This window comes from Brachycentrus maculatus, unplaced genomic scaffold (assembly GCF_059751285.1).
Source record: "Brachycentrus maculatus isolate JH-2025_06_01 unplaced genomic scaffold, ASM5975128v1 h1tg000172l, whole genome shotgun sequence".
NCBI classification, from domain to species: Eukaryota; Metazoa; Arthropoda; class Insecta; order Trichoptera; family Brachycentridae; genus Brachycentrus; species Brachycentrus maculatus.
In genome coordinates, this window is record NW_028280925.1 from 2429639 (window position 1) to 2442632 (window position 12994).

General features: G+C 31.7%; 1 protein-coding gene across 1 annotated transcript in view; it reads right to left on the minus strand.

Annotated features, from left to right (window-relative positions):
* Epac (Exchange protein directly activated by cAMP) overlaps positions 1–12994 on the minus strand; it is a 178026-nt gene that overhangs the window by 11377 nt on the left and 153655 nt on the right. The window contains exons 8-11 of the mRNA XM_088261989.1: positions 10426–10570; positions 2523–2702; positions 1671–1850; positions 525–663 (exon numbers count right to left, since the gene is read on the minus strand). Coding sequence (XP_088118115.1) covers positions 525–663; positions 1671–1850; positions 2523–2702; positions 10426–10570 — 644 coding nt within the window. The remainder of the gene's footprint in view (positions 1–524; positions 664–1670; positions 1851–2522; positions 2703–10425; positions 10571–12994) is intronic.

Sequence of the window (12994 nt, forward strand, 5' to 3'; positions counted from 1 at the left end):
GTTTAATAACTTTTGGTAGAGTGCGAGACGCCAAAAAACATTGCACAGATCGGAATTGGGTTTGCGGTTACCTTTGATAAGGTTACTTGTGATTAGTATACGATCCTAATTACCCTTACCAGTTGACAACGTGTTGAAAAAAGGTTGAGTTTAGGATACCAGAGAGTGACCTAATACAACAAACTAACTAACCATTACACTTAACCGAAGGGGTAGGTGGAGAGAATAGAACGTCACATCTATATGTCTTTGAAAACATTCTTCGCCCCTTTCACATTCATGTATCTACTCATATATAATTGCAGATTATTCAGACTCCTGATCTGACTACTTTTAAGTTTTTATTATACTTGATTATGCTGAGTTTTCCATGGACTTCCTCTGCTCCTATTTCCAAATACATTTGCCTCATTTTTTACGGGTCTTTCTTCACTCATTCGTTTCACGTGTAACCTTTCTTAATTTTATCGATAATTGAAACAAAATGTTAACAGTTAAACATAATTTAAATACAATTTACAAACCTCTATAAAATTAGCAGCTTCCTGATCATCCAAGGCAGCTTGTCGGTTGGTTTCCGTCCACTTGTGAACAAACTGCACAACTCGCCTTTTGCACGCGATGACAAACTCTGAATCTTGGTTAGACGACTCGAGTCGATAAGTAAGCACAATGTTAAGGATACATCATTAAATATAATAACTCAGGATCAATAAATAAATGTAACATGAACTGCACTGAAAATATGGGTTCATTTCAGATAAAAAGGAAAACGGAGAGAAAAGTAGCTGTATTTTTTTAATTTTAGAAGAAATGTTTTTGTTTTAATTATATTTTTCATTCAAACCCTTATCCGCACCCCAATGGTGCATAGGACACTGCATCATATAAACGCAGAGTTATCCTGATCGTTAACACATGAAGGAAAGGTGATCAGCCCTCCGCTTCCGGTACCAGTCCAAGGTAATATTGAATAAATATAAGAGTGAAAAAATCACTTATATTTATTTGACCCTCTCTGGGAATCGAACCCGGCACCTCCAATACGGTAGCCAAGCGAGATCATTACACTACGGAGGCGGACGAATATTTCAAATATTTCAAATTCATTATATTTTTTAGAGTGTAACCTGCTTGCTCTTTATTAAAAATACATATCAAATTGTGGTAGAGTGGGCTCAATTCAGAAACTCAAATCCAGAACTCGGAGTCCGTAATACTGACTTAGAACATTTCATATATGTATATTTGTGTATGTGTTCATTTAATATTTGTATAAAATAATATAAATATATCACCGAATATTGAATTTGGTAATTGTAAATGAAAACACTGGTTTTTTACCCCTTGAGTTATATTCATTTTAACGACTAGTTTTGAAAGCTACAGATGCTTCCATTTTCGGGTCTAAATATAAACTTTAGTTTTTATATTTGGACTCGAAGATGGAAGCATCTGTAGCTTCCAAAACTATGTAGTCGTTAAAATAAATATAACTCAAGTGGTTAAAACGTAGTGCTTTTAATTACAATTTCATCATATCTTACCACAAAGTTAATGGCGATACAATAAATAAAACATTATTATTGTACATTAGAATTAAAAGCAGATTCATCATGCAATAAGCAATTGTGAAAATATTTGTTTGTGATTCTCATTGAAAAGGATATTATTTTAATAGTTCCGAGATGAGTCGAGGGGTTGGCATGAATATGATGTGAGTGAGAAGGAAGTCATCGAGGAAAGGGTCAGACATGACAGCACGATCTTCCCTCCCTCCCTGCCTGTCCAACCTGGTCTCCAGTAGGTGTTCCAGCATCTTCTCTGGAGTACCCGCCATCACAGTGTATCTGGAATATTCAATTCAATTTATTTTTATTTAAAGATAATATACACTTTACAAACTTAAATTTAAATCGTATACATTAACATAGATATAGGCAATATAAAATAGAAAATAAGCAAGAATACTATTGCTAAAGGTGAAGAAGAATCCAACTTCGGAATAATCCTTCAGACACATGGAACAGATCAATATCCAATGAGATATTGTTCAACATAGCGGTAGCTCTTCCTACAGGCATAACCATCGGCAGGTTGGTCCTGTGTATAGGAATGATAAACAATATATGTCGACGCTGTCTTAGGTAACTATCGGGAACATACAGACCAATGTTCTGGATAATTTCAGGATTATCGATCATACCGCGCAACAATCGATAAAAATGAGTAATCAAATACACATTCCTTCTATTCTCTACACTATTGTAGACAAGCATACCCTGGAGAAACTCAGTCGGGTAGAGCCAAGGATAATAGCCGTACTCTCTCATGTAGAGATACCTCAGATATATAGATTCTCATCAAGTTTTACATTTGGCAGAGAATATAGGGTCACATGTTTTACTGACTTGACTGATTCCCAATCATAAGGAATCGGTCAAGTCAGTTAAACAACTGAATTTGTGGGAATATTTCAATTAATTAGTGGAATTTTAGAGATTTAGATTATTCAAACATACTTGAAATGTGAGAAGGTCTGCTTGTGGGCGGAGCTGATCTTCTCTAGGACCAGTACATCCTGGCCATGTTCCTTGAGGCGGACGGTGTTGGCTTCAACACCCCGTAGGACTCGGTTGAAGTCTTCTTTGTCCACGCGCAGGAAGTGACAGTTGCTTTCTCTGAGAACTATTGTGGCAGCCCTGAAATAATTACATGTCAATTGAATATTTTTACATTTTGACACATGAAGAAGAATATGGAAGTCTGGGTATTTACAGGGCCTACAGCGTTAACATTGTATAAATTTGACCCTTATCCACATCCAATAGTGCATAGGGCACTGTATACAATTGAAGCAATATTAATTTGATAATTTATTATATTGATCATTCCTGCGCTTCAGGTATCAGCCATGGGTAATATCAAATTTTAAATTATAAAAAAATTACAGTGATTTTTTAACTATTTTATTTTATAACATTTTGATATCTCAATCAAAATGAATAAGAATATGGAAATCTGGGTATTTACAAGGCTTATGTGCTGTCATAGGCTGGATCAGTTATCATTTTACACACGTGTAACATTTACCATTCCACCCATGATTGACAACCACACTAATCAACTCCTTGGAACTCTTACATTTATCATAAATCTCATGACGCTTTGTTTCGGTTCACGGGAGCCATCTGTAGTTGGTTTGAGAAAGCTTTTATTTAGCAGATACCCTTATATTTAGATTTAGATGTATGCAAAATCCTCAACGGATTTTCTACATACTGGCAGACTCCTGAAAACACGATTTTTCATTTTTTGTGCAGCTTATCCATACTTTTGAGCAAGAAATTTGGATACAACTAAAAATTTACAACATTTTGAGTGTGTCCAAATACTTGTTCACAAAATCTGGATTATCTCCAATTCCAGGAGTTATTTTCATAATATTTTTTGACATCTCATCAAAGATAAAGAAGAATATGAATGTCTGGGCATTTAAAGGACTTCCAAGAATAAGAGTAGTGTGGTTGTCAACAATGGGTAGAATTGGTGAATGTTACACGTATGTAAAGTAATCACTTAAACCAGCCAATGACGGTTGTCAGCCCCGTAAATGCCCAGACTTCCATATTCTTCTTCATCTTTGATGAGATGTCAAAAAATAATACAACTAAAAATGTTGTTAATATTTTTATTTAATATCATTGAAAAATCGAAAGTAGATAAAATAAAAAAAAATCTTATGATATTTCAATATGAACAAGTTTTAAATACTGTCATTTGATGAATTTCTACTTTATAAAATAAAAAATAAAAAATCAATTTGAGAATATGGAGATATGATTTTATTATTACCAATTTTATGTGACAGGGGAATTAGATATCCTTCCGACATAATTTCTCGGAAATACGATACGACACGAAGTTATAATAACAATCATTAAAAGTTACATAAAGATAATTACATCATATCGGATAATTCAGAAGACAGGGATTCGGGGTGAATTTGTTGTAAATTTAAAATTTGAAAATGGGTCGAGTGAAGGTAGTTTTAAGTTTTAAGCAGTGATTTTATTTAAATAAATCTGTTTTTTTTTTGTTTTGAAAATCGGACACATCAGTTGAATAGAAAAAATACACCGTGGTCATTAATACATACCTATGTACAGTATCGAACAGATTAATTGAAATAAAACTTTTTTGTTGTATTTTCGTAAAAAGTTTTGTATAATCTTTTATTTATTAGTTATATTCTAACAAATAAATAATTAATATGATCTCTTTTGGACTCAATCAAAGATTTTACTCTTCTTGGCAACTATTATATAAGGTTTTGGCACGTGGATGCCATTTTTTCGTCTCGAAACCATACCCGAATTATGGACAAAATGAGCTTTTCCACCGTAGTGATATCAATTTTGGAGAGTTGATTCTTACAGATTGCCTATAGATTTTCAATTAGGTTTATGTCTGGCAAAATTCTTGACCAGTCCGACACAGTTCATTGTTTTTGTGTGAAAAATTTCATACTTTTTTTTTGGATTTGTAGCAGGGAGTTAAATCCTGCTGAAATATTCCATTACTATTTGACCTTCGTTTTTGTATTTCTGGTAGTTTATTTTCCAGTAGAATTTGGTGATACTTCTCGCTATTCATCATCTCAGTCACTGAAAGAAGCAGCCCTGGTCCATAATACGAGGAACATCCCCAAAACAATTTTTTTGAGATTGTTGAAAATACAAAAAAAATATTGTTTCAATTAATCTGTTCGATGCTGCATGTGTTATTTTCACTAAGATACATCACTATCGAAACGTTCATTTATCTCGTATCAAACTTTACTTTGTTCTATATTCATTGAGGATTACAGGAAAAGGTCAATCTTAACAGAAACTTCTGCTAACCAATCTAATTACGTACTCTTTCTTCGTCCTGACTAATCAATAATTCAGAGGGATGAGTCCTACACATTAGATACATATACGTAATTGGATTAATAAATTGCTTCCAAAGTCAATAAACTTAGCGCAAAGTGAAGGTATAATGTTTGATTAATTTATTGTTTTGCTACCGCTTGCGATCTTTATATATACACTCTTTATATTTACACTTAATTATATAATAAAATAATAATAAATCCCTTACCGCACCCCAATGGTGCATAGGGCACTGCTTCATATAAACACAGTGTTATCTCGATCGATTACACATGAAGGAAAGGTGATCAGCCCTCCACTTCAGGTACCAGTCCAGTGTAATATTGAATAAATATTAGAGTGAAAAAATCACTTATATTTATTAAACCCCCCCGGGAATCGAACCCGGGACCTCCAGAACGGTAGGCGAGCATGCTGACTATTACACTACGGAGGCGGCTTAATTATATAACGATCTTTAAATATACACTTAATTTAATTGATATTGGCATATCATGAAAACGTTATCGTTTATATTGTAGATTCTTCTAGAAGTAAAACAACACAGGTGAGATGATTTACGTATTTTTATATTTTTTTGTTTGATTAGTATCCTACCTAATTCGGCGGAAGCTATTTGTAATTTGTGACACCAGAATTGTAAAATCGCTTAAAATTACGTCCATAGAGTTGTGGTTAACACATTTAGCTACCATGCTGGAAGTCTCGGGTTCGATATCCGGGGGGATCAAAATAAATATAATTGTTTTTTAACTATAGAATCTATTTAATACTACCCTGGAATGACCTTGCCTTCATATAATAAACAATTGATTTCAAATAGCATCAATTTGATGTAGTGTAAGCAAAGCTTAAATTTTTTTTTAACAGATGTCACTACAAACCTAAAATATGGCAAAAAATGTTAAAAAAACTATATCCCGCTACAGTGGTAATTTTCGTTAGTAATTGTGATTACAGCAAACGGTGATCGGCGAAATGAGGAATGTAAAACTCGCTTTCCCCATAAGATGTGTTGAAAGCAATTCTATGGGGCCAAGATCGAAAATTTGCAACGCTCACTTTGTGTATTCCAGCACAAGGCACCCCATCCCATACACACACATTTCCCATTTTACTAAATAAAGACCTGATATGAATACTAAGTATGCAACTCAATTTGGAATGGTCGATCTATACGAGAATAGGTATCATGTATAAAAATTCAACCCCGACGTTGAAAATTGTCAACGTACGAATTGGTAACACGACTATACGTTTGGTATTATCAGCATCAAATACAAACATATAGATAAGTAAGTTTACCTAAGTCCATATTTGCAATTGACAGTGAATTACAATTTATTCAAATACGCAATAACCTTTTATTAGTTGAAGAAACTGGTAATTTATTGTATTTATTTATTTTATTTTATTTATTCGGGAATTGTACAGCTTATACAAACATATAAAACACATAAAAAATGATATAATAAACAATAGTTACATTAGCAATGATAAACATTACATTACATTAACAAAAAATAGTTACGTTAAAAAAAAAGAACTAAACAATTCCACATTTATGTTATAAAACTATTAAAAAACATTCAGGGATTTAAAAAATTAATAAAAAAGGGTATTATATAAAATAATAGATTTAGCAGGAAGGAGAAGGAAAGGAGAGGAATTAATGAAATATAAAACGTAATAAAAAAATATGTCCTACTTAAAAAAAAATGTTTATAATGTCCAACTTCAAAAATACAACTTATCAATTAACTAACCACCACGCCTCTTCCCAGCAGGGGTAGGCAGAGATAATAGAACGCAACACCACCCTGTATTTGCAAACATTCTTCGCCTCTTCCGTATTCACGCATCTCCTTCTACATACCCACCGATTATTTCAGTTCCTGACCTGACCGCTTTAAGTGTTTTACATACTTGATGATGACAAGATTTCTGCGGTCGTCCTCGGTTCCTATTTCCAACTATATAGGCGCTTATACATTTCGTAGTCATACAGGAGAAAGTGACCAAGTTCATTTTTTACAAAAACGTAATCATTGCCTATTTGATATCTTACTAGCTTAATATTGCCCTGTAAAAATTCCCTGAACGATTTTAAACTTGGAATTATGATATGTTGACTTGTTAAAAATGACAAACTGCATTGATGTTTATTTTCTTGCCAAGCAAAAGTGACTTAAATGGCCCTCCTGAACATTTTACGTTTTCTTAGTTGGTCACTTTCTCCTGTACGACTACGATTTGTTTGATCGTTATTTCCTCGCTCATTTGTTCTACTTGTCAAAGGCGCTGCTAGCGTTATAAATATGATGAAATAACAATCATTATTTTGCTTTCACGCCGGCGAATAGTTTGATGTAAAAAAATAAAAGAGAAGAAAATGAAAATACAATATTAAATAATTGCCAAAAAAACACTAGTTCGCGAATCACTCCGCAAATGTAAATCCAGAAATCCTCCCGAACACGAACGGGAAACTCAATTATATGGGGATATTGTTGTTTGCCAAACATTTTGTATCGGTAACGAGTTGAATCCTCTGTGATTTACCCAGAACCGACGTCACCGGCTAAAGGTACTCGAAATGATGGATTAGAAAAAAAGGATTTGTGTTTCGCAATTCGAGCGAATCAGCGTGGAAATTTTCAATATTTTTGACAAAGATTTATGCTGATTTCAGACAAGCCCCAATCATTCTTAGGGATATATTTTCTATCACAAGATTAACGACAAATGATTTAAAAAGCTCCAGAAGTTTTATGCATACGCGTAAGCGACGTAAAATACGACATTAAAATAAATTGTCATTATATTTTTGAGTCCACCTCCGTAATGTGTTGGTCAGCACGCTCGGCTACCGTACTAGAAGTCCCGGGTTCGATTCCCAGGGGTGGTCAAATAAATATTAGTGTTTTTTTCACCCTAATAATTATTAAATATTACCCTGGAGTGGTATTTGAAACGAGGGACTGATCACCTTTTTTTCATATGTTAATGATCAATATTACACTGCGTTTATATCATGCAGTGCCTTATGCACCATTGGGTGTGGATAAAGGAATTCATTTTTTTTGTGGTGTGTTCAAATTTTTATTCACGTATTCCGAATTTGCTCCACTTTGCAGATATTTATATCAACATTATATAAATTATTATCTCAGAAATATTTATTCAAGTCTATTTGAGACGAGTGATCACTTAAACCAGCCAATTACTAATCGTGATCGTAATAATTTTATTTTAATGACCTGATGATGTTATGATTTTTCCGAAACCGGTAGTCACGAATAAGTGTTTATAAATGTGGTATGACAAAATGTGAACAATGGAGAACAGTGAATAAAGAGTGTTTTTAAAAAAAACGTTTTAGTCGGTGAAATGTGTTTTAAACACTGCGCTGTTTCAAAAATAAAATTAATGTATAATCCCTTGAATTTTTAAAGGCGTTTTGCTGTATTCTCAGAACTCAATACGTAAAAGGAAAAATGAAGAATGCGTAATTTTCATATTTTGTGAATTTTCTCGTGTTTTTGTTTGGATTGTAATTGTATTTAAACACGACATTTTATACACAACAATGAATTTAATGTAATACGTGCGCTCGCGGCGGCGTATATGTATACTTCTGTACCAAATGCCCCAAATGACTTAAACCAGGCATGGGCAACCTTTCCTAGATCTGGGGGCAAATTTTCATTGTGTCAAAGTCAAGGGCTGAAGTAAATATATATGTATATATTTGTATATATATATATATATACATATATATATATATATATATATATATATATATATATATATATATATATATATATATATATATATATATATATATATATATATATATATATATATATATATATATATATATATATATATATATATATATATATATATACATACATACATATATTTAAATCGTATTTAAGAAAAGGTAGAATGATGAAATAAGGATAGAATACAAGGCTGAGATAAGCATTATCGATAAAATTAAGAAAGGTGTGTTGAGATGGTTTGGACATGTGGAACGTATGAGTGAGGAAAGAACGGTTAAACAAATTTATGAGGCGAATGTAGTTGGAAAAAGAAGCAGAGGAAGACCGAAGAAAACCTGGCACAATCAGGTTTGTCAAATACTTGAAAGCAGCTAGGTGAAGCGGCGTGATGGTTAGTTAGTTAGTTAGCTAGAATGGTGAATGTTTTATGTAAAATAATCATTTTTATCTGTTATACTTGTTCAATTTTTTACTATTTTTGTGTTTCATTCTCGAAAAAAAACTGTTCACACTTATATGTGTTGCTAAAAAGACAAATAATGTTTCTTGCATATGCGTGTAAATTTGTATGAACCTATATTTGTATATACGCCAAGACGCTTGAGGGTCGAAAAAAAAAGGTCGGCGGGCCGGTGGTTGCCCATATATGCCTTAAACGTTTACATTATCCTTGGGGACGAAATCTCACGGATTTGGAAGATTTCAGAAAAAAATACATTTAAGTATGTCAAAGGAAAAATAAAACGTTTATCCGTGATATGTCGAGCCATTCTTTATTTACAATTCAGACACATTTTAAATGATCTGATGTATGTTTGATCGTATCAATCAACCCACATCTGTGATTAGAAAAAAACCTTTTAACGTTAATGTGAAAAGTAAATATAAAATAAGAGTTTCTGTCCGTGTTATAGAATTAAATACCATATCGGTTTATTGAAATTGAAATGCTGATTTATACGATTATCATAAAAAACTAGAATAATTATATGAAAAAAGAAATACAAAATCGAATACGTTGTCGAATCGGAATATATTCATACATACATATATTTTTAAACCATAAAGTCGTGATGAATATGAATGACGCACATATTTCGAAAATTTATTTACATGTTAAGAAATATAATATCCTGAATAAATTTTATTAACGTACTTATTTTTAAAATAAATTATTAACCTTGAGAATGAAAATTTCGTAAATGGAATATAATTCATGGTATTGTATTTTTGGTACATTTTTAAGTGTAATTTTATAAATTTATCAATTCCAAGTAATGAGTTTATGACAAAAAGAAAAATGTTTAAAAATAATACATGGTTTTGTGCCTTAAAAAAAATATAATCTCATTTTTTCTTAAAGTATGTGTCTTATTTTTTTATTGAATATAAATAAAGTGATATTTCTCTAAAAGGATAGCCAAAGACACAGTTATAAAAATATTATAAGTATGTATATTTAATTTTTTGTATGTTTTTACGCATTTATTGCAGAGAAAAAAAAACGAATAATTTATCGGCACGATAGGTTTGTAATATTATATCATAGATTATTTTGAATCTCATTCCGGAGATATATTAAATGTGTAAAAATCTCAAGATCGTAGTAATTTTTCATCAAATTTGATGGCCAGAAGATTTTCTTCAGGCCATACTTAGTCTTACCAGTTAAAAATTATTAATAAGATGGTTAAACTTACCTGGGTGCGTCATTGATAAGGGCGAGTTTTCCGAAATCATCCCCTTCGTGCAAAGTGGTAACCGTTCCCTTTCCGTGAATCACGACATCTACAGATCCTCGGACTATGATGTACCAGGACCTTCCTTCGTCTCCTTGATGGAACACTAAAAAAAATTCATTCATAAAATGTATTAACAATACAAACCATTATTTTAAATGAGGAAATAATGCAAGACTGAGATAAGCATTATCGATAATTTTTTTAAAAAAGGTGTGTCGAGATGGTTTGGAACGAATGAGTAAGGAAAAAACGGCACAATAGATTTGTGAACCCAGTGTAGTCGTAGAATCTGGGAAATAGGAGTTGAGAAAGTATGAGGAAAATCAAATATGTCAAATACTTGAATGTGATAAGGCATAATCAAATATGTCATAATCATTATGTGATAAAGCATAATAAAATATGTCATAATCTTTAGGCATAATCGAATATGTCAAATACTTGAATGTGATAAGGCATAATCAAATATGTCATAATCTTTAAGCATAACCAAATATGTCAAATACTTGAATGTGATAAGGTTAGGAGTAGAAATAATTTTCAAATGAGGAGATGCATGAATGTGAAAAAGGCAACGGATGTTTGCAAATACAGAGTGGAGTGGCATCTCCTTTGCAATGGTGAGTTAGTTTAAAATGTATATATGTATATATATATATATATATATATATATATATATATATATATATATATATATATATATATATATATATATATATATATATATATATATACCAAATATGTCAAATACTTGAATGTGATAAGGTTAGGAGTAGAAATAATTTTCAAATGAGGAGATGCATGAATGTGAAAAAGGCAACGGATGTTTGCAAATACAGAGTGGAGTGGCATCTCCTTTGCAATGGTGAGTTAGTTTAAAATGTATATATGTATATATATATATATATATATATATATATATATATATATATATATATATATATATATATATATACATATATATTATAAATATAAATTATAAGTGAAATTTTATATATTTATATGAAACCTTTAAAAAATTCTTACAAGTAACCATTGCTGTAATGTCAAGTTGAGAAAAAATAAATCGTAATGACAAAAGGAAAATGTAACTAGTAAAAACAAAACATATTTTGAATTTTAATTTAGAATTTTTGTGTTCAAAGTTGATGATAAAAGCCCTCTGGGTTTTCGTGTAAGAAAATATAAATAAAATGAGAAGAGGTAAATCACGTTCTCGAAATAGATAAGAAATAGATGGGAAAATGAAAGCAGAAAGATAATGAAACATTATTAAGAAGCTAATGATAAGGCCGGAAAAAAGCGAACAAAATGACAGCTGGAAAAAAGATGTATATAAATGATTTTAAAAATTCTAATAAATATTGAATTGAGAATAAAATAAATACGCTGAAAGGTTTCAAAATTTACAATTTTTCTGAGAGCATGTGAATTAATGAATGATTCACAATATTTTAATTGTGTCTAAATCTTTGTTCACAATTCTGGGTAACTCTACGAATAGGAAAATATGATGTCTGAGTATTTATAGGGCTTACTATATCTAGACTGGTTAAAGGGATCACTTTATACAGTGTAACATTCATCATTCTACCCATGATTGTCCACACTACTCTGGTCCCTATGGTTGCTGCTTGCAGCCAGTTTCTACCCCCCACAGCGACTATATCGTCCGACCATCTCTTTTGGGGTTTTCCGACACCCCTTTTGTTCTCCCAAGGTCTCCGTCGTAAAATTTTTGGGGTTTATCTTGTGGGGTCCTGTCCTGCTATATGTCCTGCCCATTGTCAGTTGAGTTGAGTTTGAGTTGCCCATTGCCACGCGATCCATGATATCCTTTATTTTAGTTCTTTTCCTGGTTTTATGTTTTGTTTTTTTTTGTTGTTGTTGTGGTTCATGATAACAAATATTTATAATTTTAGATAATTTTTAAAGCGCCATATTTGCGAAAAACTGCTTCATGGGAACTTTCTTCTAAAATGACGCGCATAATCATGAAAATGATCGCTAGCAAAATACCACCTCATTCAGTATAGGTGAAGGTTGCGTCAAATCATACTCGAATTACCTAAGAGAATTGCTGACTAATACAATGTTGAAAATCTCGTAAACTGAATTGTATAATATCTTTATGCCTTTCCGTATATTATATAATTCTGTTACGTTATTAACCCTTCCTTTTCAGTGATGTGTAACAAGTACGCATTTCTTGTTAAAACTTTAAACTCAAAAAATGTAATAAATAATAAGTTTAGATTTTAGGTATAATCCATAATACATTTACACATTGAAGAAAGAACATTTACCACTTATCGGGAATATTATAAAGATATTTTTAGGGTTCGGAAAAAAAGTACAATATCGTAGTCATACAGAAGAAAGTGACCAAGTGCATTGTTTTACAAAAACGTGATCATTGACTATTTGATATCTTACTAGCTTAATATTGCCCTGAAAAAATCCCAAAGGATTTTAAACTTAGAAGTATAATATATTGACTAGTTAAAAATAACTAACTGCATTGGTG